The sequence below is a fragment of the Branchiostoma belcheri genome, unplaced genomic scaffold, assembly GCF_001625305.1.
Source record: "Branchiostoma belcheri isolate BF01 breed outbred unplaced genomic scaffold, Haploidv18h27 scaffold38, whole genome shotgun sequence".
Classification (NCBI taxonomy): domain Eukaryota; kingdom Metazoa; phylum Chordata; class Leptocardii; order Amphioxiformes; family Branchiostomatidae; genus Branchiostoma; species Branchiostoma belcheri.
Window position 1 is genome coordinate 1,460,003 of NW_017803998.1, and position 25,343 is coordinate 1,485,345.

Here is a 25,343-nt window from a genome sequence, read left to right on the forward strand (position 1 = left end):
ATTTTCTAACAAGGTACAAATATACTTGACTATTTTCATAGCCTTGTTGTATCGAAGTGCAAACTGGCAGCCATGTATATTTCTCATGGTTGTTAGCTATTTTCTGACATCATACATGTGGAAACTGACAACTGTATATATATTACACTGTTCTTTTCTATAATCCGACAATTATGCCTGAATTTTTGTCATATTGTACGTGTATTTCATGTTTGGCAGTATGGTTATAAATATTTAACATGTAGTTATTGCCTTTTTTCTTTACATACCGAAATTTTCATCAACATTGTACATGTTTTTCATGTTCTATATCTATATTGTTCCAGAGCGCAAACTGGCAGCCATGGGAATTTCATCTAGTGTCAGTTACGACGACCTGAGCGACGAGGAACCAGAGTCGGAGAGCCAGCCCGTTGCCACGCCGACCGCCACCACCGCCGTGCCCGTCGCCGCAACCAGTTCCTCCCGCCCCTCCAGCTCCAGCTCAGGCTCCAAGAAACCAGGAACGGTCAGTAGTATCTACTTCTGTATCTATTACATGTAGTTACCTCCACAAAAAATTGAGGTCTTGTTTCTTGGATAGGTCTGTGTGTCTGTCCGTGTTTGTGTCTGTGTTTCTGCTTGACACTCAGGTCAGGCTGTAATGGATATGCTTGGGTTCAGTTTGTCCCAGAGGGAGAAAGTCATTAATCATGTCTGCCTCTGGTAGAACTTGCTCTTTTCACGAGTGTTTTTCATAACATGACAACCTTGACAGCTGACACTTAATGTTATTTCCTTTGCACGGTAAAGAAACACTCGAAGGTTGCAATCATTGCAAAAATCAAGAACTGCAAACAAATCAAGATTTACAGTCATGATTTTTAAGACTTCAAGTTCTTTTGGTCTATCAACTATAGGGGCTTGACCAGTGGAAGGGTTGCTAGAAGTGTGATGTAGCCAGGCTAGGGGCCTGACCAGTGGAAGGGCTGCTAGATGTGTGATGTAGCCAGGCTAAGGGCCTGACCAGTGAAGGGCTGCTAGAAGTGTGATGTATTCAGACTAGTAGCCTGACCAGTGAAGGGCTGCTAGAAGTGTGATGTATTCAGACTAGTAGCCTGACCAGTGAAGGGCTGCTAGAAGTGTGATGTATTCAGACTAGTAGCCTGACCAGTGAAGGGCTGCTAGATGCCAGGCTAGTAAGGGAGTCCCACGTAAGCATGATTTGATTTTCACTTCTCCAGCCGCAAGAAACGAGCAACGGCGCCAGTAAGCCCAACGCCAACGCTAACGCCAACGCCACGGGACCGCCGCAGGTGGACATCGATAACCTGGAGGAGTTTGTTCTGAAGCCGGCGCCGCAGGGCCACACCGTCAAGTGCCGCATCACCCGCGACAAGAAGGGCATGGACCGCGGCGTGTTCCCCACATACTACCTGCACATGGAGAGGGATGATGGGAAAAAGGTCAGGCATCATGGGAAAAAAACTGTTACAGTTCAATTCAATTTCAATTCAATTCAATTTATTTATTTAATCAGTAATTATAACTCAGGCCATTTTGGCCTGCTTTTCAGGTAATCCTGGATACACATAAAAATACACACACAAATACACAGTACATCAACTATTACTAATTACAACATCCTAAACATCAACAGTGTCAAGTCCTGCACCTAATGAACTGTTTAAAAATCCTGAGAAGTCCTGCTCCTAATGATCTCACAGTTTAAAAGTCCTGAGAAGTCCTGCTTCTAATAATCTGTTTAAAAGTCCTGAGACTAGTTCACAGTTAGCAAGTTTGCATGGTACTTGGAGAAGTTCTGATTCGTACATTACATAGGAAAAATGTGTACATGTGATCTCAACATTGAAGAATGATAGAAAGTTATTTGGATTCAAAAATCCCCAATAGAACCCACGTTTATGCCCTTGGGAAATGCACTTTAACACCTATTTCCTCACTTGACTCAGCAGTGTTCGAAATACCTGCCTGCAGTCTGCAATCTGCAGATAGATTTTCAAGATTGCAGAAGAAAAAATTATACAATCTGCAATTTTGCAGAAGGAAAAATAGGCTCCAGATTCATTAGTTTTCAATTTAGCAAACTAAAACTTCCAGGCCTCAGGGACAGACTGTTCTGAAACAACAGGAGCTTCTTCACTAATTTGCATCATCCTTGTCTTGACTTGTCTGACTTTTGTTTCCTTTTGGACTTCCAAAAAATTGTCTTCACTAATTTGCATATCAATCCATAGTTCATGCTTATAAACCTGAAGTTCTCCTGCAGTCCAGTAATGCTACTGTACAGATTTACAATGCTATATATGATGTAAAAAATGAATTATTGGTTTGAGAAGGTTGTAGTATGGAGGTTGTTGTATATTGCAGAAAGTATTTTTTAAAATTGCAGAACAAAATTTTGACTCTTCTGCAATATTGCAGAGTACTGAAAAAAAGTATTTCGACCACTGCTCAGGTAAAAACAAGTAGCTTTTATTTTGGACATCCTCTCGGATGGGACGTAATATGGAAGATCCCACCACACTTGAAAAGAGTGTGATTTCTTTTGGATGTGAGAGGATCAAACCTTACTGTCAGGTCTTACACAGCGTGTACGCAGTGTACAAAACTGGTGTGTTTTGGGGTTTTCCTTTAATGCAAAACAAAGGAGCAATCACCATGGTTTCAGCACTAAGGTCAAAACCATATTCATTTTCAAATATAGCTTGAACAACACATTTTGTAGACATAGAACTTCTATACATAGCCATGCACATGAATGTGTACCATTTTTAGGTTATACTAATGGTTATTGGTGTAAATGTTTTGTTTGATACTTTTTGTAGGTTTTCCTTCTTGCTGGACGGAAAAGGAAGAAGAGCACGACGTCAAACTACCTGGTGTCTGTTGACGCTACAGACTTGTCACGGGGAGGGGAGAGCTATGTGGGGAAACTTAGGTATGCCCATCGTCCTTTTTGTTTGCTTATTTGCATAACAAAAGCAAGACAAGAATATAACACAGAAAAAATTGTGCAGGTCGGAGAAGAGAGGAAACCTAAAAGTTGAAGTATGAAAAATTAAGTAAGAAAGCAAGAAACAGTTTAAATTGATGTTCTGTACTCTAAGAGCGGTGACAATATCATGTACAATGTACCTATGATTTCTTATATGCTAAATCAAAAATAGTTTCAAATCAGTGAAGTAAAATTTTGACATGTAAATGCTTTACCAATGGTTGCGTTGTGTATGTAAAAATAGTGTTTTGTTTTTTTCTCAAATGTTGTTTTTTCTTTCCAGCAGTGAAGTGCATTGAGAGTCGTACTGCATCTTTATGCTGTTTGAAATTTAACTGTCACACATCGGTTGGTTTGTTCTAGATCCAATATGCTTGGCACTAAGTTCACCATATTTAGCCGTGGCGTGGCGCCGGATTCCAACATGGCGATGCCGGACGCCTCCAACATGCGAGAAGAGCTAGCTGCTGTTTGCTATGTAAGAGTCGACCATGTGACCAACAACCAATCAGGGCAGTTTCTGGCTGTGATTGACAGCTCTGTTAACCAATCAGACACCAGGCTTCAACTGATGCTCTAAAATACAGTTAAAATGATTATACAGCAAAAAATAACAGAATTCATTCCATTCAAATTGTAACTGAAAAATAAGTTTTGGGTAATTTCATATGTCGATCACAGGCACTGTCCATTTGGAAAAAGTCAGTTGTTTTTGCAGCACAGGTGGAAATAGTAGCTGCAGGGCTGTCCTTGTATTCACAAATTCACGCCTTTTCTTTCCTTCTCTCTCTCAGGCACTGAATATCACAGTCCTCAATCACAAATATAGCCACAAGCAAGCTAGCTGTGAGGGGAAAACCATATCAAAAATTTTCATTAAATGCCTGAAACTATGAAATGTTTTGAGAAAACAATTGGTACAAGGTGTTGTTTTACTGACCTGTCAATCACAGCTAGCTCCATCCCTATTGGTTGTTGAGGCTGTGGTATGCAAATGAGTGACCCTTCTTCCTTCTATACAATCTTTCACCCAGCACACAACAGTTTGTCTGCCCCCCTCCCCCCTTTTCCAGCACAAGGGTCTCCTCCTACAGTTTTCTCAGTCCAGGGTTTAGAGTTAGGAAAAGTCCCAGCATGCACTGAGCCTACCTGGTTTCTGCCTCAGGTCGAACATGTTAGGCACCAAGTTTACGGTTTACGATAACGGGGCCAACCCGCTGAAATCAGGGGTCATGACTGACGGGTCCAACGTCAGGCAAGAAATCGCAGCTATCTGTTACGTAAGTCTCTCCTTCTGTCCATCTCTCCTTCTGCACATCTGTTTATTTCTCCTTTCTTCCGTCTTTCCTTCTATCCATCCTAGAAACTCTGAAGTTCTGCTTGAGCTCAAACAAGTATGAGATTGTGATTTCATTATTGTACTTCATTTTTCTTGAAAAAAAGTAGTGAAATGAACTTGAACCTTAGTTTTTGTTCCCAAGAATTTATACAGTTCCCATTCAAAGTACTATACATTTTCATACTTCATTTTTCCTGAAAAAACTAGTGAAATGAAATTTACATTAGTTTTTGTTCCCAAGCATTGATGCAGTTCCCTAGTTTTCCCATTAAAGGTACTACATGTAGTAGATATGTACAAACGATATTTACAACATGTATGATGTTGTTTATCTTTTCTTGTTTTGTTAACAGGAAACTAACGTCCTGGGTTTCAAGGGACCCAGAAAAATGACGGTTATTATTCCGGGAATGACGTTGGACCACGAACGAGTTGCCATCAAACCAAGAAACGTAAGATTTTGTCATTTTTGATATACCAATTGCAATTCCTATAGTTGCCATTGAATGCATTAGGCCACACCAATTTAATTTGTTGGTTCTCGGATTCGCCTCTTCGTTTTTTCTGATTTGCAAAAAAAAAATAAAAATTGATTCTGGTCCTGAATCAACTGAAAAATGCTCATGTTTTGCCCCCAACAGTTGAGGAAAGTCCTTTTCTTCCTAGTTGTTACAGTTTTGCCATCTATCATTGCAGTGGTTTGATTAAAAGTTCAAAATTCAATGTTTAAATTTTAACCCAGCCTTTTGTGTTGACTTCATGCCTCATTCCATTGCATTTAAGCCTATAATAGGATGCCTAGACCTGTTTTTATTTTTATTTTTTTTCGCCCTGTCGCTTCATATTTTTTCTGAAAAAATCCGAGAACCAACAAATGAAATTGGTGTGGCCTTAATTATGTAGTTACAAATTCTATGATTCCTAAATTGTGAATGATGAGAATTTTATGCCTTTTGACATGTGTGGGTAACTTAAAGGTTAACATCATTATGTATATATTATGTAAATGTACGAAAGGTCACTTGAATAATTAATGAGGACATGTGGATATTTAACATTGCTGAAGGATGGGAATTTCACATGCAAAATATTGTGATTTGAGCTAAGAAAACCACAAATTATAATACACTGTGGTAATCACAACCTTCTTTTCATAATCAATCAGACAAATAAAAAACAAAACATTAACAAAATTCTACTTATCTCATGGAGGCATGAGAACTTCAAATTCTTGTTTTTTTTTCAGTGTTTATATTTTTTTATATTTTAAACCTACAGGACAGTGAAAGTCTGCTGAGCAGATGGCAGCACAGAAACATGGACAGCATTCTGGAACTACACAACAAGACCCCCGTGTGGAATGATGGTACGGTCTAGTATGCAAATATTACAAAGTCAGGGGCCTTCACCTTTGACCTCGTGCATGCACAGTTCAAACTGTGAACCAGCATATTATAGACCAACTTCGAGTTACAAAATGAAGGCTATGGCAATTGCTTGTATAAATGTATTAGTAATGAAAGTGATAAGTGTATTACTGAAGCATGTCGACCTTGAAAACCCACAAAGACAATTATTTTTTTTCCCTCTTTTCTGCAGACACCCAGTCGTATGTGCTAAACTTCCATGGCCGTGTCACACAGGCGTCTGTCAAGAATTTCCAGATTGTCCACGACAATGATCGTAAGTATCCCTCTCTTCGAATAATCAAATCATCACATATCTTTTAACTTGGCATAGTTTTAATATCTCAAACCGATTCATATCTTACTTAATGTCACTGAACGTTTTTGTAAGTTGAGAAACATAAATGACTCATGAAGATAATTTATTTGTCTTGCATGCAAAGCTTTTCCAATTTTGTACCATGTCATGACACTGACATGAGCTGATCATGTGACAGTCATCCTCTAGACATGTGATCATCACATGATCACCATCCTCACAAGTAGACATTCATTTTGTAGGCAGATTGCTGGCTTTCTTTAAAAAAATTGTCTATTTTCAACACATCTTCTAGCTAAAATTTACTTCAAATTTTCTAGGTTGGTGTAGTCTGAAATCTTATTAACGTTTGTGTGTAATCTCTCTTTTCCCGACAGCGGAGTACATTGTGATGCAGTTTGGTCGCGTGGCAGAAGACGTCTTCACCTGCGACTACAACTACCCCCTGTGTGCCGTCCAAGCCTTCTCCGTCGCTCTCAGCAGTTTTGACGGAAAGCTCGCCTGTGAATAATAAATGCCAGAAGTACCGTCTGCCCAGAGCAATAGATTTGATAGGAAGAGAAATGGGGGAGGGGGGCAGAATACTTACATGTACAGTCAAACCTGTCTAATGTAACCAATTAGCTTGGTCGCAGTTGCCACTATAGAGTGTTTTCATGGACATGGGAGCAGATGCAGCATTCTGCATTTTCGTGAATCGTAGCTCAAATGTTTTTGAACATCTAGAGGTTTTCTGACCCTCATAAGTAACCTTAATTAATGTGTATACACGTAGCTTGTCAAAGAAGATAATATCAGAAGAGTGCTTATAAATGTTTGTTAATAACACACAAAAATGCTGTTTAATCTTGAGAAATGAAGGACACCAAAATGTTGGTTTGCAACTGTCTGCTTCAATGGAAAACAGCATGGAAAATGCTCAATTGATTGAGAAAAATGGGGAAAATTATCTAAGGGACCACCAAAAAGTGGCTACAATAGCCAGGAGTCTTTCCACAGAAGTGGTTACTGGTGCGGGTTTGACTGTACATCTGTCACCTTCACAAATGTTTTTGGAATGAAAACTCTTTACATGTGTTTTACAAAGCCACATCCATATCACTCTGAATCATGCATTGCGGCCAAGATACTTAATTTTTTCCAATTATTATCATCATTCACTTAGTCATAATTTTTTAACAAAATAAGCATTCCAGCACTTTTAGAATATATGGTTTAATTTCTATAAATAGAAACCATTACCTATGGTTTTCTAAAAATAGTAACCATCACTAAGGCCACTAAGCTGTCATGAGCTGGTCATGTGACAATCATTCTCCAGACATGTGATCATCACATGATCACTGTCCTCACCAATAGACATTCCTTTTTTGAAAAAGATCACTGACATTTATGTATCATTTTTACAAATTTCTAAACATAGTAATTGATAAAGCATTCTGTCCCCCAACTTGAAACTAGATAACATACATGTATTCTCACATGTACCTAATAATACATGTAGCATTGTAATGTGTGAAAAAGAAATTGTAAGCTATCTTGTACAGTAAATTTGTCAGGAAATTTTTGTTGAAGAAAGGACACAGTAAGACCATGCTTACTGTCTGGCCATGTGATAGGCTTGTTAAAATTAAGTTGGTTGTATTTTTCATGTATTATGACCAGAAATGTGTGTGTATAACAGCTAGCAAGCAGGTTTTGTAGCTTTTGAATGTGTTGTTTAATAAGCTTATTTTGACACAAAAAAAATTGAGAGGACCATGTAAGAAAATGCTGACAAGAATCAGTGTTAAAACAGCTAGAATTTGACAAAATGCTTCTTTAGAATGCAGAGTTAGTACGTCCACTATTGTGTCATTGTGGGTCACTATAGTTTAGCGTGGCATTTAACACACACACACACAAAAGTACTTAAATTGTCAGATTTTTACATATGGAGGACCAAAATTGTTGGCCTATATATCTCAATATATATATATTCCAACATTGATGAGTGAAATGTGGAAAAATTACTTCAGAACCATTGCTGCATTATGTTGTGACAGCTTTCTCGTAGCTTTTGTGATTTTTAAGCCATCTCTTCTCAAAGGTAACAATTGTTTTGAAGGCGTTGTCGGTAGCATTTTCTCAACAGCAGTAAGCTATTGGATTGAGTCCAAGTTGTACAAGATTGTCAACAGTTATAGAATGGCCACTGTAGTCAGGATGCCTGGGTCAAAGAAAAAAATATTTCTAAGGGAGCATGAAAAATTGGCCAGGTGGCCACCAGGTTTGAATGTGTTCATATCAAAAGTGATTATCTTTCATTGTCTAAACACATCTAAGCGTGTAACAAATATGAATATGGGACCCATAGCTAAAGCTGATTTTCATAAATTTTTCTTTTGTTGTACTGGAATATTTTGAATTTCAACAGAAAATTTGTGAATTTCAAAGGAAGAGCAGTTCTGTACTTAGACATGACTTTGTGTAAGAAGGAATGCACATTGTATGGGCACTTGAAAAGACTCTATTTTGTAGGAATACTTGTACAAAGGCTTTGCAGATTTGATGTAAAAATATGAAAGCATCTGGCATAGGGGCAAGCTCTGTAAAGGTCATAGGTTGCTTATAGGTCATAGGTCAGAAAACCTTACCCTTTGACCCCATTTTGTTGAAATATATTGTCTGCATATGTTAGTCAGCACTACATGTACATGCTAGTGGGGAAAAAGGCTGGACAACTTTCTTTCTGAACAGAAAAAGAGTAATACTGCATTTGTTTGATCATACCACTAGAAGATAATATTTTGGAGGTGTACACGTTTTTGAAAGTGCGAAAGCCACTTGGTTTGCCAGACAACTGACAATAATTTAAAAGCTGCATACTATAGTATTTGTGACTCTTTCCGGACAAAACCAACAGTTAAAGTATGTGTCATTGGTGTGTGTTAAAATCAATTGTATATTTTAATAACTAAAGATGTGTAGAAGATGATCTTTGTCTATGACAAAACAACCAAGAAGACTCATCAAAACTATTACTACAGATATATACACTATATAGATTGTGTTATTATTATGATAGTTTTTGTGCATAATTTTTGTTGGGACTCTAACCTTTTCTCAAATGGATTCAGGAAAAGGCCATGATTATTGGGACCAGGTCAGTAAGTGTAAAGGTCAAATTGGTATTTAGGACAAAGTTGAAAGGTCATGTCCCAGCAGATTATCATTGGTATCACCGCAAGTGTTTTTGACAAGAGCATTTTTCTCATATAAGGATGTATTAGTGATTTTGCCGTTGTTATTTTTCTGTTTTATTGTAATTATGACATAACTTTGCATTGTTATCTGTTGATGTACAATGTGAGAGTCTTGTATTACTAGTAATTCACCGATCATTTGGTAAAAAGCTTGCCTGGCCATTTTGTTAACGTTGCTGGAAGGTCATCATCAAGCTGCAGTTCATTCTGCAATTACTAGGTGTCGCAACTGCATTGACCTTTTCTGAGTTAGCATGTTCTGTAGCTGTGAATGTATTTGTACTGTATCACGTGCAGTCGTGGTAAACTGATGTGTAGGAATCTTTACCCACTCTGACCAACGATTTTCACTTAAGTACACAAAGCAATGGCAATGAATGTACATTATATCCCTGTATCACCAAGACATTCCATCAAGGATCTTTAAGAAAGTTTGTTTGGTTCACCTGTGTCTTACAGGTGACTTGCTCATGTGCCTGTGTTTTGAAAATGCTGCATTATTGCGTATAAGACATGTAGAATAAAAAATTAGCGGATGCTTTTCAATATCGACTAAGACTGTCACAGTGTTTTGCTTCATGTATCTCCAAGTAAATACAGTGTTGCCTACTATATAAACAATTAAGGGACAGGTGGTCACTATAGACAGGATTCTTATGTTTAATTGAGTTAATGGGGAAAATAATCTTAAGGGACCAGGAAAAAGTGAGTGTTAGAAGGTAGTCCATATGTAGAGATGGTCATAAGTACAGGTTTGACTGTTTAAAGATGTATACAGTTTAGTTGGGTATTTATGATGAAATTTATGAAATGAAAAAGAGTACAAGCCACTGTAATCTAAGTACACTATATATTTCAATTTAGGGAAGGCATTCTGGAATTCCAAAAGTTTTATCAATGTGATATCGGATGAAGTCTGATCAAAATATAGAAAAACTTGAGCACACTAACCCACATATACACCCGTATTATAAAAACTACGTTATAGTTACAAGCCCATGTTACAATGGACAGATCTTGACTGTTAATTACAGTTAGCAGTTTAACCAGTCATAGCATGCTGGTTAGCGGTTTGACCAATCGAGAAAAGCTGTGGATCGATCTCTCTTATCTCCAAGCAGAGTTTTGGGTTTTGACTTATTTTTGGCGTGTTTTTAGGCTTTTTATCGGGGTTTGCACTGGAATTTTTTTTTTTTTTTTACAAATTTTAGGTTTGCGCGAAAAAAAGATTCTAGTGCAGAAAAGAAACTCCGATAAAAAAAGCCTAAAAACGCCAAAAATAAGCCAAACCTCTGCTTGGAGAGTACGATCTCTAAAATTCTGGCCTATTCTCTCTCGCGCGCATTGATCTCCACAAAAGGCGTTACCAAGGTCACCTGTTTGGGTTACCTGATGACGTCCGTATACCTGACACGGTAATAGGTACACAAAGGATCAGACTGGTTTGGTTACACGCCCCCGTACGAAAAAAAAATTGAAAGGGGGCAGTGTTAGAGGCAGGTTAACCTGTAGTATACGCCTGAGCAAAAGGACAACAACAAGCGGCATGTAAGTTATTTTATTCCCCGATCTGTCGGATTTAGAATACTGTATACATGTATCACCGGTATACAGGTAGCTGCCATACACAATAACATTAATTCGCCGTATACGATAGGTTCGCGATATATTAAGGGTACTAGTATTCTCTTAACAGTCGTGAATATGCCGTATACGTTACGTCTTGTGGCAAGGGTGGTCGTATACGTAGAAACTTGGTCGACGTCTGGTCGTTCTGCTGTCAGAGCTGCCGCAAGCAACTTACAACACAAAAACGTCTACGACGAATGTCGCAGGCGACTTTTATTTGACCTGCAGGGCAGAGTAAAAAAAGGCCACGCCTTCCATTTCTGACGTGCGTTCTGTGTCCGCCATGTTGCTTGCCTCTTTGTTTAGAAACTGCTTGCGGCCAAACTGCTGTCTTCTCTATATGTTTGTTTCAGGTGCGTATCACCATGGACTTAAAATCTTAAGGTTGTCACCCCTAAGGAGGAACCCCTCCCTTGACTCTCTCCACTCTATAAATAAAAGCATTGTACAAAAATAACAGCAAGCTTAATTGAGGTACTAGAAATTGTAACGGTATACACAACATTGATTATATAACGAGCCTTGGTTATTTATACCAAAAACCTTCTTTTTTATACACAGAATATCCAACATGGCGGAAAGACTACGCCCCAAAGACCTCAACGGTCGACTTTACCTCGACTTAACAGGTAAAAACCTGGCGGTCATACCAGAAGAAGTTTTTGGTATCACTGACTTAGAATATCTCGACTTGTCCAAAAACCAACTGACTACCATCCCAGAAGCGATCGAACAGCTACAAAAACTGTATCGTTTGGATGCAGACGACAACAAGTTGACAAGTTTGCCTCAGACGATAGCTTGTCTGAAAGACTTGGAAGAACTGTACGTTCAGAATAACAGCCTAACCGAACTACCTGTTAACATAGGCGACTTGGGGAAGCTTGCATGGTTATACACCAACGATAACCAACTCGTAACGCTACCACCGAGTCTTTGCTCTCTTTTGAATCTCAAGATGTTGGTAGCAAGCAACAATAAGCTTCCGGAGCTGCCAGCTGGTTTTGAGCAACTCCAAAACCTGACCAAACTGTACATTGGTGGTAACAAGTTAAAGGAGCTTCCGTCGGGGGTCTGTTCTCTCCAAAATCTCGAGACCATCGTTGCCAGTAACAACGAACTGTCAACCTTGCCAGATGGAGTCGAAAAGCTGAAGAATTTGACAGAACTGTACATTGATGGTAACCAGTTCCAAGAGTTTCCGCTAGGTGTCGCCTCCTTGGCAAACCTCGAGGTGTTGGTGGTGGGCCCAAACCCGATCAAGCGGTTGCCTGATGAGATCGAAAACCTCATCAGGCTGAAATCTCTCACCATCATCTCTTGCAAGTTTGACGAGTTTCCCAGACAGATCATGAAGTTGAAGTCGCTTGAGCAACTATTTGCGGGACAAGAGGGCGAGTACTGTTTCCGGACGGTTCCAGACGACATTGGAGACCTCAATCAGCTTCGATACTTGGCCTTGTCTAACAACAAGCTCAGCGACCTTCCTCCAACGATGGAAAAGTTGAAGCGGCTTCGAGAGGTCTACCTCTACGAAAACAAGTTCGAAACCTTCCCTGAGGTCCTCTGCAGCCTACCGAAGCTATTAGTCGTGGACATAAGGAACAATCGCGTCAGTAAGATTCCCAGTTCACTCTGCCGCGTGAGTCGTCTGAAACGGCTCGTGGTTGCTGGAAACCCCCTGAAATACCCTCCGCCTGACGTCTGTGAGAAAGGCAGTGATGACATCATGGCATTTCTCAGGGATGAGACTGAGAAAGGTAAAGAAATGTTTCTTCATTCTTTGTTTAAAACTTTGATTGTTTACTCATTGAAATTATTTTAGAGAAGGTCCCTTACTGTTTGTTTTCTTCTTGTTCAAACACTGGCGAAGGAGTATTTCATCCTCCCATGGCAGGGGCAGCGGCTCCGAATTCGGAGCCGCTGCCCCTGCCATGGGAGGATGGAGTATTTCTGACTCAGGAAATTTGTCTCTTTTTTTCCATATGCAGAAGACGACCTGAAGAGAGCTTTCTGCCGCCTGGCTTTGACTGTGGACCGCCTACAGATCAAACCAACGGCCCGTCTTTTGGGACTGTCTGACGAAGTCATCCAGAAAATTCAGGTATCAAATATTTTACAACATGAACATAACATTTGATAGCGTTCTGTTACGTTCTTTGGCAATTATCTATTGAAGAAAAATTTAAAAAAAATATTAAAAACCTTTATGTTCCTTTTCCACCGCCCATCTCAAATAAGGCTTGAAGCATTGTTTTTGGAGCTGTGTTTCTGTACTGTAGTTTCTGTATATCCTGCCAGATGGCGTTTTATTTCTTGCCGTAAACATAATTAATGCAGAAATCAATAAAACTGTGTTCTGTGTTCCACTCCAAAAGAGTGTAATATAATTTTGGAAGCTGCTTGTAAATCTGCCTGTGTTTCTGCACTGTAGTGCCTGTAAATTCCGTCAGATGGCGTTTCTGTGTGAAGGGTAATACCAGCCATTTCAGATTGCTTTGCTCGGTTTGTTATGTTGTCAGGAGGAGCATCCAGACGACCAGATGTACCAGATACTGATGACGTGGAAGGAGAAGGAGGGGCCAAGTGTTACGATGGACAGTCTTGGAGGAACCTTGCAGGAGCTGGGTCTGTACGAACTGGCCTCTGCCTTAAATCCAGAAAAGGTAAGATACATGTAGATAATCAACTACTATTATTACAGTACAGATCTCGGGATAAGCATCAAGTCCCGCGGGAGATCCCGCGGGAGTTTGCGGGAGATCCCGAGGGAGTTTGCGGGATCTTCCGCGGGAGTTTGCGGGATCTCCTGCGGGAGTTTGCGGGATCTCCTGCGGGATTTATCGGGATATCCCGCGGCACGAAATCCTCTCCCGCAACCCCGATCTTCGGTGTGAGACCTTAGGTTTCCGAAGGGCCGGCGCCGCTGTTACTTGAAGTTGAACCGCGTTGACTACAGATTTTTACGCAGACGATGCGTGCATGTTTTAGTATGTTTTCAATGCATGCAAATAACAGTAGAGCAAATAGTATTTTTAACCAAACATTTCTTTTTTTTAATATCGGAAATCTGGTGGCTTAATAAGGTACAGAACGATAACAAAGTAATACAACCTTCTTGAACAAGTTTTGTGTCCGGCCTTGCGACGTGGACGGCTTTATTTTGATGTCACCCGACCCGCGCTATTTCAGATATAATTTTTAAAAAATCTAACGCATCGACGTACCAAATCGCCACTCGAGTTCTTTATTTTTCTCCTAGATAGGGGAGGTTGACGTATGGAGTTACGGAAGAGAGATTAAACATTGTGTAAAACAAGGGGGCGAAGCATAATTCAAGAGTTCTTTACGCCTCAAACTTTGATACATTTCGTGCGCCACGCAGTGTTCAGGGCCTGCATGGGGGTTACTGATTACGAATTACGCAAAATTTTCGCTATAAAGTTAAAGTTTCATAGCTGATTACGACTTTTACGCTTTGCGGCTAATATACTGATTACGAATTACGTTGATTTTTGGGAAGGTTGCCTTCGGTTTACGAAGACAATGAATAAAAAAACGCCTGATTACGCCTTACGAAAAAGGGCATGCAGAACCCCCAGTGTTGGGCCGGGCGTTCCCACGCCGCGTCGCCATAGAAACCGCACGTCGCCAGCAGCGGCGGCGGCGCTGGCAGACTCCCCGGCGCCGCCTGACCACGTGGCGTTCTGGCGCGCCAATCACAGCGCGCAGATGGGGACCCGCCCACCAGCCGGCCCGCGAATTCAAAGAGTTGAGTCAGATGCACCGCCCCACAGAAACACCGCCTGACGATTGTTATACGTACGTCGGATTGTGGCTTCTTTTTCCGCCTTGCACGGCCGGCATGCGACATTGTAATTTTCTTATATCCCATTTTCATCCCAAAACAACGTTTTTCACATGTTTGGAGGCTAGTTCCATAGAGTGTACCGAGTGAATTTCAAGTTTTATGGTCTGAGAACGAATTAATTTGCGTCAAATTTAGCATAAACACGTTTAGTTCGGGTTCTCCCGTGTTTATTTATTTTTCGGGTTCTCCCGTGTCTTGGACGTGCGCGGTTTGCGCTATCATCTAGTTGGCTGACCCCGCAGCTGACAGAAGTACTAAGTTGAAGTAGAATGTGTTCCTACCGAAAGAAACTTTGCCAGCCGTGTGGGAGTACTTGCTCCTTGCTTTCAGGGTGATAGTAATCTATCGAAATTAATTATGGACATGGTCGTTGTTGATGCAAGAGTTTTTGGGGAGGGGGGAGACGCACGCCCCGGGATTTTGATGGGCAAACTTTTAATTGTCGCAATTCTTAATACTAATACGGAGACCTCTTGATGCAAGCTACCCATGAGAAGACAACAGCTACAAGATTATGAAACACAACAACCACAAACTACTGCCGGTACGCCTCATAATTTTTATTTCTTGGTAACAATCTTGGCGAATTTACCGGAGACGGAGGGATTACTACACGTTACATTGTATTCATTCACGGTAGTTTCTTAAAGTTTGCGCTGAACAATAGCTTTGAAAAAAAAGTAGCAGTTTTATAATAACTACACTGTATGACCGCGTGAGAAATACCTTATACACATTATTTTCGTACATTCTTATGCTTCAACACCATTAAAATTGTAGCAAAATTGTAGCAAAGTTGACTGGCGTCAGACTCCATCGGCCCGGCACAGATCGCCCGGCAGGACGTAAAAATAAACATTTGGCACGCCGCCATCGCCGTTCCGAGCCGCGGTAGACTTCGGGGTCTCGCACCAAGTTTTTTCGCTACGCGGTACGCGGGACACGACAGGCCTCCCGAAAGAATACCGCGGGATATCCCGCAATCTCCCGCGTGATATCCCGCAAACTCCCGCGGGATATCCCGCAGTCTCCCGCGTGATATCCCGCAAACTCCCGCGGGATATCCCGCAAAATCCCGAATCCCGATGATGCTTATCCCGCGATCTGTACTGTAATATAGTGATGTACGATGTGCTTAAGTGTCTTTATTGAGATGGATATTGTGACATTCGCTAAAGTAATATCTTAATTTTTTTTTGCCTTCGAGTTTAGGAAGGTGTTGTTATCTGTATGTTTGCTTGTGTTTTGGAAGTACAGTTGTAAATACATTAAAGTGACATGAAGTGGGGGGGAAATTGTGTAACCGCAGACTGACAGGAAGTCAAGTTGGAGGTCAAAATGGTCTCCCGTAGGCTGGAAGTGAGGAATTCATGAACTTGATAAGCGATAAGATCATTGAGAAATTCAGGACAAATTAATAATAAAAGAAATTCACAATGACTCCCAATGCTAAGCGGATGTATCATAATTATTGCTTATGAAAAATTTTATTGCTGTTTTCCTTACGTGTAAGGCTGAAGCGGATGAAAAGGACGGTTCGTCCGGCTCCAAACCACCCACACCGACTGCGCGGGTTCAGCCCATTGTCAGATCGGTAGAAACACCAGCCAAGGTAAACCCCATGTTGTTATGTTCTTTTGTTCCCCAATGTGTTGTGTTGGTACTTGGTAGGCATCTAAATGCATCAGAGTGTCAGTAAAGCGGTGTTTGTTACCAGAGATTGACATTAAGGTCAAGTTGGCAGGTTGTGAGGAAGTGAATCTATCTACTTAGTTACTCACAGGTGGTATACCCACTCAGGGCTTTTTACAAGCTCTCAGTAGGCAACATTAGTTGGCTAGTTGAAAGTACCTCAGACCATCAAATTATTTATAATATTTCTGCCTGAATATTCACAAAATCATAAATACTTCCCAGAGGTTCGTAAACTCGTAGTTCATCCGTGAATACTTTCCTCAGGTTGGTATTAGTCATACTAAAAAAAGATTTTTTACACATTACAAGTGTTTCATTCAGCTGACGTTTTGGTGACCATCTGTCACCTTCCTCAGGGCAATTCTGACTGGTTCACATTGCACTGCAGCACATGCGTCGCTGCTATAGATGCGTTCCCAAAGTATTTACTTCCAAAAATAATTTCATCAGGTTGGTAAAACTTAAGAGATAGGGGAATTCTTTTTACACAACCAAAGAATCTCACCTCACTGATGTTTCAGTGTCTGTCAGAAACGGCTACATAAGCGGCGACAATAATTATTATACTTTGGCTACATATAGCGGCGAGATGCAGTACTCCAGTCAGAAGCTCTGAAGAAGGTGTCTGACAGACACCGAAACGTCTCGCGGCGAGGTGAGATTCTTTGGTTGTGTAAAAAGAATTCCCCTATCTCTAAAGTATTTACTGTTGTGTAAAAATGGTCTTTATTCACTCAGATTCCATGTTTTGTTTTGTTTTGTCAGCAGGAGAATACTGTTTTCCTGTCGTACCAGTGGGACCACCAGGACAGAGTCCTGCTGCTGCACGATCGCCTGCAGGAGCGAGGCTACGGCTGCTGGATGGACATCAAGCAGATGGGGGGAGGGGACAGTCTGTACCAGATGATGGACAAGGGGATCAGGGAAGCCAAGGTACGTTTTCATAAGCACGATATCAAGATAGTGTAAAGGATAAGGGGCACACCTTCATTTATTTTGGGTCTCAACTCGATTTTGCACACCCTCAAGTCTAGCGACGTCTTTTTCCAGAAAATAGTTCTGCAGCAAAAATACTGTGTATGGAAATGATTATCTCTCTAATTACAAGAACAAGAACAATAGAAATCCTATTTCTTTTAACTCTCAAATTTTAGTCAAATTTAGAGGCGAAAGGGATTTTCCGATGTGTCCATTTTCAAGCCCATAATTTAGCCACCAAATGACTGATATTGTAATTGTCGTTAAAAGAGAAAACGATTATAATAATTATATAACCAAGAAAAGTATAAAAAAGATCCGATCACTAAGAATTAGTTTTGGGCACCGATAACAAGAACTGACAAGTTTTGGGTACTGGGTGATAGTAGGAGCGAAAGCCAATGTAGAAACCATTTTTCTTTGCTAAGGACCTTTTATTTCCAAAATTCAAAACAAAAAATCAGAGATTTCAGACTTCTATGAAGTATGCAAGCCCGGCTTCCTGAATTCCCCCAAGTTGCTTCCATATTCCTACTGGCTCTCAGCCAGATTCTTAGACCCTCATGTTGACATCCTAGTTTCTCTGTCTTTTGACCTTCCTTCGTTCTGCCTGTCAATCTGTCCCAACCCACGTGCTGTCAACCTAATCTATACACTGTAGGATACTCATCAATGCCATCTGAAATTCAGTTAGAGCTTATTGGTAACTTATAGCCATAACAATATTTTGCTTAGTGCCCTGTGATCTTCTGTGCTTTGGTCCAATTAGTGCTGCATACCGGTTCACTGGACTTGGATCCGGACTTGTAAGAATGTTTAGGTTCAAGTCCAAAAAAAACCTTTAAGTCAAGAACCGAGTCCGGACTTATTACCATAAAAGACCATTTCACATACCCCTTATTTCTTTCCAAACCACCTAAAACCTTCCGTAGATTGCAAAATCTTTGCTGCAAAATGAAGAAAACATTGCCATTGGGCATTGTCAAGTACCGGCCACCATGTTATGTGGCCAAAGTTTCACCCAGACAACATTGCAAGGTAGCTAACATGCAATTTTGTATATGCCATGGGTTTAGGTCCGGACTTACAAGTCCGGAACTGAACCTAAACCTCTGGACTTGAATCCGGACCTGAACCTAAAATTGGGTTTAGGTATACATCACTAGGTCCAATTACTTATTATAAGTCAAGGAGATAATACAAAAACTTGGTTAAGTGAAGCATGAAGTATCTGCCATTGGTGTTTTGTGGTCAAGGTCGTGGTCAGCTGTGTGACGCCCCCTTACGTCGAATCCCCAAACTGCCAGGACGAAGTTGCGCTTGCGCGGACCCTGAAGATGCCGATCATTCCCGTCATGCTCGAGAAGACAACATGGCCGCCACCCGGACCCATGTCCATCCCCTTTGCACAGCTTCTCTACATAAACATGGCCAACAGTCAGGATGACGACCCGTGGAAGGGACCTCTGTTTGAGGAACTGATCAGAATGATCGAGTACTTCGTGTTAGATGCTACGGACGGAAGTCCTGATTAGGGTATAATCAGGAATGTGGTGTAATGACTTGTGTCAAGGTTTGTATGTTTGTTTGTTTGTTTGTTTTTATTCGTACATAGTAATAATTTAAAATTGAACATATTAGCACAACGAAAGAGGATGTGTGGCGGGAAGGAAAAGCCTCATGGCTTGTCTGGGATCTTCGCCCGACATTTGACCTGTCATAATAGTCACAGGTAATAAATAAATTAAAAACGTTAGTAACAATAGATAACAATGATTGCACTACGCATTTGCAGTGTGCTGCATTGTGGGTATTTGACAACGTTGGTAATAACAAGCACGTCGGCAGAACGTACTGCACCTGCGCAGAACCCTGTATTTTCACGGTTTTCGGTGGATTTTTGGTCAACGTTGCATTAGAATTTTGCCTGTTGCAGAGGATATCTTTTCAGACATAACATTTGGAAACTACAGACGAGATGTTTTCCTTATATGCGCAAATACGAGCTTATATGAGACGTTCTGCCGAAGTGCTATGTACAATACATTACGGTTTCGCGCAGGTACAGTACGTTCTGCCGACATGCTGTAATATTACATATCAATTGATCTTTATGCTGCTGTTGGTGTTTTTGTGCTGTTCTAATTAATGCATGGGAATGAAAGTGTTAAAATTGAATCACATAATATATTACTCGTGTTTATTGGATAGATAAGACGCTTGAATATGTCCTAATTTGTTGTTGTTTTTAATGTGACACCACTAATCACTAGTGCTGTGTAGTACTAGTGTCAAATTTGCTATCCACTTTGTACATGATGTAGATCAAGTTTTATACATTTTGTAAATAGCGTGATTTAAATCAATCTATCTATCAGATAATTACATACACCTCTGTGTATGGATTGTGTATGATTGAGTGTTTTCTTGTGTATGTTTCCGTAGTTATAACACACATTCTAGGCATGCTTTGGATACTAGCTGGTCCGAGAAAGGTTCCATGAATTAGGTCTTTTATTTATTGTCCATGATTTCAACTAAATAGATATTCTGTTATATTATAAACTATTGTATAATTGATTCCTATTATTTTGATTATTACATGTGCTTGAGTTCAGTCTTCTGTTAATTCTGTTGTATAATTTTGGTATATTCCATTGTAAATTTTGTATTATTTTAGTGAACTCCAGGAAGACTAGTGATTGTTTTCACTAACTGCAAATCAAACCAAAACAACAGTGACAATGGGAACTATTGTTATTACCAATTTGCCTTATTAACGTTACATCTTTGTGATATTACAGTCAACATATTATACCCAATTGTGTGCGTAAGTAAGAATGCCTTAGTAACCCCTAACCACCCTCCACATAACATCGCCCTGACTACCTCTTTGCTTGACCAAGTTTCAGAGCAGTTAGGGCGTAGTAGAGTAAACTGTTCCGGTACAGGTGAAGCAACCTGGACAAAAGGTTGCAGTGTCTGAGACGGGCTCCTAATACGGGTCCGCCCTAATACTGGCATGTTTATACGGGCTTGCACCACGGAGACAATGCATGTGCACAGAAACAACTGACTGAGACGAAATTGAGTCGTACTTTAAAAGATTTGCAGATCGAGATTCATATACCTTTTGATATTTTACATGTCGGAGTTTAGTTCTGTATTGTACAGTACTTGCAACAAGTCAGTTCTCAGAAGTTTATGATTTCAACAGTTCCCGATCCCAAATTCTTTTGTCCGCCATTTTGACGTCCCTCTTATCTACTTGCCCGAAATTCAAAAAGACCTTGATCCATAAGCCCAGGTATGTACAGCTTTACTAAATTTTTGTTTGTTTGTTTATTGAATGTTTGTTTCAGGAGATTGTTTTTCCTTCACGAACTATACATACCTTATTTTAAACGTTATGTCACACATTAGTTATATAAAAAAATAGATATTATCACTGATTCTATGTACCCTGCAAAAGCTACTTGTTTTTTAGTACTTTTCTTCGAATATTTCATACAAACATCAACTTGAAACGTTATACATGTAATCAAAAATAGATCTGCTATCATATTGTGTGGCATATTTAGACATGTATGATTTATGCCACACAGATCCAACATGGCGGCCACTCTAAACCTCCGACCCAAGAAGGTAAAAGGTGGACTACAGCTTGACCTGAGTAACAAGGGACTGGCATCCGTCCCAGAAGAGGTGTTTCACGTCACAGACATCCAGTATCTACACCTCAACAACAATCGACTGACCAGGATCCCCGAGGCTATCGGTCGTCTGCAAAAACTCCGTCGTTTGGATGCCTTCGACAACCTGTTGACAAGTTTACCTCAATCGACCATATCCCTGATGGACTTACAGGAACTGTATATTTATAACAACAAACTGACCGAACTACCCGATGGCATGGACGCTTTGCAGAAACTAGAACGGTTACTTGTAAGAGATAACAAGTTAGAAGTACTTCCACAAGAAGTCTGTCTTCTGGCCAATCTTAAGATGTTTGACGCAAGTAGAAACAAGCTTTCGTCTTTTCCTTCTGGTGTAGAAAAGATGCAGGGTTTGACAAAGTTGTGTCTTAGTGGTAACCAACTGACAGAGGTTCCACAAGGGGTTTGTTTGTTGCCCAATCTTGAGGAGTTAAGTGTAGGGTCGAATCCAATCAGACGCCTTCCTGATGATATCAGCCACCTTGGTAGACTGAAGACACTAGACATTGTGGACTGTAAGTTTGATGAGTTCCCCAGACAGGTGCTGCAGTTGAAGGCACTCGAAGAACTCTACGCAGGGCAAGCAAAGGGCAAGAAGTTCTTCGTGTTACCAGACGAAGTTGGGAACTTAGAGCACCTGTCTTTGCTGTCGCTGTCCAAAAACCGCATGCGGACCCTCCCAAGCACCATGAGTCGCCTGAAAAACTTGCGTAAGATCAGCCTCCGACACAACGAGTTTGAAACGTTCCCCAAAGTCTTGTGTAAACTACCGGAACTGGAGATGGTGGACTTGAGGGATAATCTCATCACCAAACTTCCGACTACGCTCGAAAAGGCAGCGAAGCTGAAGGATCTAGATGTGTCCGGAAACCCCCTGACATACCCTCCTCAGAACGTCTGTCGACAAGGGACAGACGCTATCATGGCCTTTCTGAAAGAAGAAGCTGAGAAAGGTGTGTAATGTTTGCACCCTCCCCAAAATGGTTATTTGTGAATCTACGGTAAAGATGTTTAAAGTGATTCTAGCTCATGAAGATACTTTAATAGGAAAGAATTAATTTTACAATACAATGATGTTGTTTTATTATTTCATTCATCTAAAGGAATAAGGCAGAAAACAGGCAAATACCAGCAGATACATCAATGCATAATAATGCCTTTTGTGTCATTGTAAAAATTGCTTATAAAATTTTGGAACGATGGAAATGTTTATTGACATTGAAATGTTTGTTGTTTATAGAAATTATTTTGACATTAATAGTGTTTGTATGTCGAACCTTATGAATGTAAACTTTCTTCCCAAACAGAAAACGCCCTGCTGCGGAAGGAGTTCAGTCGTCTGTCTCTCCTGAAAGTTGACCCCCCGCAGATCAAGGCGATTGGTCGCTCCCTGGGCCTCAGTGACTCAGCTATCACATACATCCAGGTAATGTGCTGTCCCTTACGTTGTTACTTACGGGTGCGGGAGTATTGTTTAGGGTGCCTGCTTGTCCGGATAGAGTAGGTTGACAGCACGTGGGTGGGGAAGATTCACATGTAGCGTGACAGGAGGTAAAACATATCAGGAGTCAATTCGAACCTACAGTACCTGTAAGGAGGTTTTTCGGTGTGTTTGTTTGCCTGTTTGTGTGTCCATCTATTAGGTATTTGAATACACTAAGAGTCACTACACTGAGGGGGAGTGATGTAACCGCAGACTGAAAGGAAAGGCAAATTGGAGGTCAAAATGGTCTTTGAGGAAGCGAAAAGCAGGATTGCTGGTGACAGAATCAGCAAGAAATTCACAGTAATAAATAAACGAGATATTCACTAAACACAACCAAACCTGCCCAAGACGACCACCGTGACTGACAAAAAGCGGTTAACTTCGACAAGTGGTCGCCTTGGGAAAGTTGAATCATGCTTGGGTCAATGGGGAATATTTTCGGGACTGCGAAAAAAGCGGTCGCCATGGCCAGGTGGTCGGCTTGAAGCAGTTTCTCTTGGGCTGGTTTGACTGTACTACACGGAGGTGTGAGATCTTCGACTTCTTGTTTCCAGAGTTGTGCTATACTGTCATGTTTTAGGTGAGATTCCCTGATGATGTCCTGTACCAAGTCCTGATGACATGGAGAGACCAGGAGGGGACAGAAGCCACACTGGACAGGCTGGACTCCACCCTGAACAAACTGGGACTGCACGAGTTGGTCGACACCTCTAACCAGGTAAGTACATCTACATGTATACTGTACTAATAATATGTTATGTATTACTGACAGTATGAGATATTACACGTTTGTGCCAGTGCAGGAGCAACGCCTAGCTGCAGTACACATCAGAACCATATACCTGTACTGTACATGTGGTACTTGTCTTTTGGAATAGCTGTTACACAAACTTTGTTCTTAATGCTATACTAGGTCTCCGGACGCCCAGGAGTTGATTTTGAGTCAGACGAATTGGCGGGAGTACCAATGAGAACACCGTCGACTGGCAAGTCTGGAAGCAGGTAGTATAATTTACTATAACACAACAAATAAATAATATAATGTGTGTGGATAAATTCATTGTTACCCAATGGAACACATTTTCTATCCGTTTTGATGATGACGTTAGGTAATCAGATAATTCAAACGTCGTGCGCTAAGCGGGGCCTCTGCTGATTGGATGAGCCCATACGGCGCCCAGGTAGGTTTGGCCAATCAGCGTGCTTGTTCAAATTCTGAACAACTATTGAAATGACAGATGGATAGAATTAATGCACAAGCGCAGTCTTTCTGACAGAGAAGCGTCTGAAAGAGCGTACTAAAGGTAAAATGCAGGCTGGACTCTAAGCTATACAGATACAGTCCTTGAATATACAGCGGTAACAAGTTGTTCATCTTTTCAGTAAACACGCAGGGGTGTCGGTTGACAGCAGGTTCCCTATCGTGGAGTTTGAGCGGCTCGATGCTGTGTCCTGTCTCGGTGACGGCGGCTTCTCCTCCGCGCACAGAGCCTTACACAGGGACTGGGGAGAGAATGTGGTGTTCAAGCGACTGTTAAACCGCAGGACCGAGACAAGGTTTGCTCATTCATTTTTCTTCTTTTCTTACCAAGACAGTAGATATCAAACATGTATACATAGAACAGCACTGCTTTTGTATAAAGTTTTGTAAAGCATTTGAAAGAATTACTAATTAATATATTGCCTGTCCTGAAACATTGACTATTTAGAGAAAATTTTATTTATTTATTTTGATAGTTTTCACACCATTTTCACACAATTTGACGTGGGACTTGGAATGAATAGATGACATATTTTATCACAACTTCTTAGTGAGCAACAGCTGCTATATTCCGAGGCAAGAAAACTGAAACTGGCCAGTACCTCTCCCTACGTCATCAGTCTGCTGGGGGTCTGTCTGGACCCTCACTTTGCCATCGTGATGCCCTACATGGAGAACGGCTCTCTGGCCAGGCTGCTGCGGGATGTGGACGTGCCCTGGGCCCTGAGGTGGAGAATGGCGCACGAGATCTCCCTGGGGATGACTTTCCTGCACTGCCAGAACCCACAGATTCTCCACTGTGATCTGAAGGCAGAGAACGTGCTACTGGATGAAGACTTTCACGTGAAGGTTCGTCCTTATATACAACTACTACTACTGCTGCTGCTGCTGCTGCTACTACTACTACTAACTACTACTACTACTACTACTACTACTACTGCTGCTACTACTACAGTACTACGCACGCTTTAAGGTTATGTGCTCAAAGATCGGGTTTACTACTACTACTGCTACTACTACTACTACATGTACTACTACTACTACTACTGCCACTATTACGCACGCTTTAAGGTTATGAAGCCGGATTTAGAACAGCGTATAGCCATATAGTTTCTGTTGCCTTTTTGTTGCAATGAAACTCACACATATCATGCAATATAAATCGGATCTAGAGCATTGAACTGCCAACTGAACGACGTGTTCTTTTATTTTATCCTTTGTTAAGATATCAGACTTTGGTCTGTGGAAATGGACTGACGTACGAGTTGGCAGTGAAACAAGCCCAGCAGGAGCCACACGCACACACGCACCACCGGAGTACTTCACAGACGTCAACCGGCCCCCTACCGACAAGTTTGATGTGTACAGGTACGTATTGTCAAACNCGATTGTGTGTAATG

At 40.9% G+C, this 25,343-nt stretch overlaps 3 protein-coding genes across 5 annotated transcripts in view; all 3 read left to right on the plus strand.

Annotated features, from left to right (window-relative positions):
• LOC109476528 (tubby protein homolog) overlaps positions 1-9,848 on the plus strand; it is a 53,684-nt gene extending 43,836 nt beyond the window's left edge. For all 3 annotated transcript variants that reach the window (XM_019777509.1, XM_019777510.1, XM_019777511.1), the window contains 8 exons: positions 327-508; positions 1,224-1,445; positions 2,829-2,941; positions 3,362-3,476; positions 4,691-4,789; positions 5,616-5,703; positions 5,937-6,020; positions 6,440-9,848. In XM_019777509.1, coding sequence (XP_019633068.1) covers positions 327-508; positions 1,224-1,445; positions 2,829-2,941; positions 3,362-3,476; positions 4,691-4,789; positions 5,616-5,703; positions 5,937-6,020; positions 6,440-6,573 — 1,037 coding nt within the window. In that variant the 3' untranslated portion in view covers positions 6,574-9,848. The remainder of the gene's footprint in view (positions 1-326; positions 509-1,223; positions 1,446-2,828; positions 2,942-3,361; positions 3,477-4,690; positions 4,790-5,615; positions 5,704-5,936; positions 6,021-6,439) is intronic.
• Positions 9,849-11,507: 1,659 nt separating this feature from the next.
• LOC109476480 overlaps positions 11,508-25,343 on the plus strand; it is a 14,429-nt gene continuing 593 nt past the window's right edge. The window contains exons 1-13 of the mRNA XM_019777416.1: positions 11,508-12,696; positions 12,928-13,040; positions 13,459-13,602; positions 16,321-16,419; positions 17,268-17,435; positions 18,737-18,984; positions 21,086-22,149; positions 22,504-22,622; positions 23,263-23,400; positions 23,596-23,684; positions 24,066-24,239; positions 24,495-24,792; positions 25,169-25,311. Of these exons, the coding sequence (XP_019632975.1) occupies positions 11,508-12,696; positions 12,928-13,040; positions 13,459-13,602; positions 16,321-16,419; positions 17,268-17,435; positions 18,737-18,984; positions 21,086-22,149; positions 22,504-22,622; positions 23,263-23,400; positions 23,596-23,684; positions 24,066-24,239; positions 24,495-24,792; positions 25,169-25,311 (3,986 nt within the window). The remainder of the gene's footprint in view (positions 12,697-12,927; positions 13,041-13,458; positions 13,603-16,320; positions 16,420-17,267; positions 17,436-18,736; positions 18,985-21,085; positions 22,150-22,503; positions 22,623-23,262; positions 23,401-23,595; positions 23,685-24,065; positions 24,240-24,494; positions 24,793-25,168; positions 25,312-25,343) is intronic.
• On the plus strand, positions 13,428-19,092 carry LOC109476555. Its single transcript, XM_019777542.1, has 4 exons — positions 13,428-13,602; positions 16,321-16,419; positions 17,268-17,435; positions 18,737-19,092. Exons 1-4 carry the CDS (start codon positions 13,480-13,482, stop codon positions 19,013-19,015), a joined length of 669 nt encoding a protein of 222 aa, XP_019633101.1. The 5' UTR covers positions 13,428-13,479; the 3' UTR covers positions 19,016-19,092.

Bases quoted from the DNA above. Each gene is read 5' to 3' on its own strand.
- LOC109476555 (XM_019777542.1), top strand. From the start codon at position 13,480: ATGTACCAGATACTGATGACGTGGAAGGAGAAGGAGGGGCCAAGTGTT. The intron at 13,603-16,320 runs GTAAGATACATG...CTTACGTGTAAG, and splicing joins CTGCCTTAAATCCAGAAAAG to GCTGAAGCGGATGAAAAGGA. The intron at 17,436-18,736 runs GTACGTTTTCAT...TTTGTGGTCAAG, and splicing joins AGGGGATCAGGGAAGCCAAG to GTCGTGGTCAGCTGTGTGAC.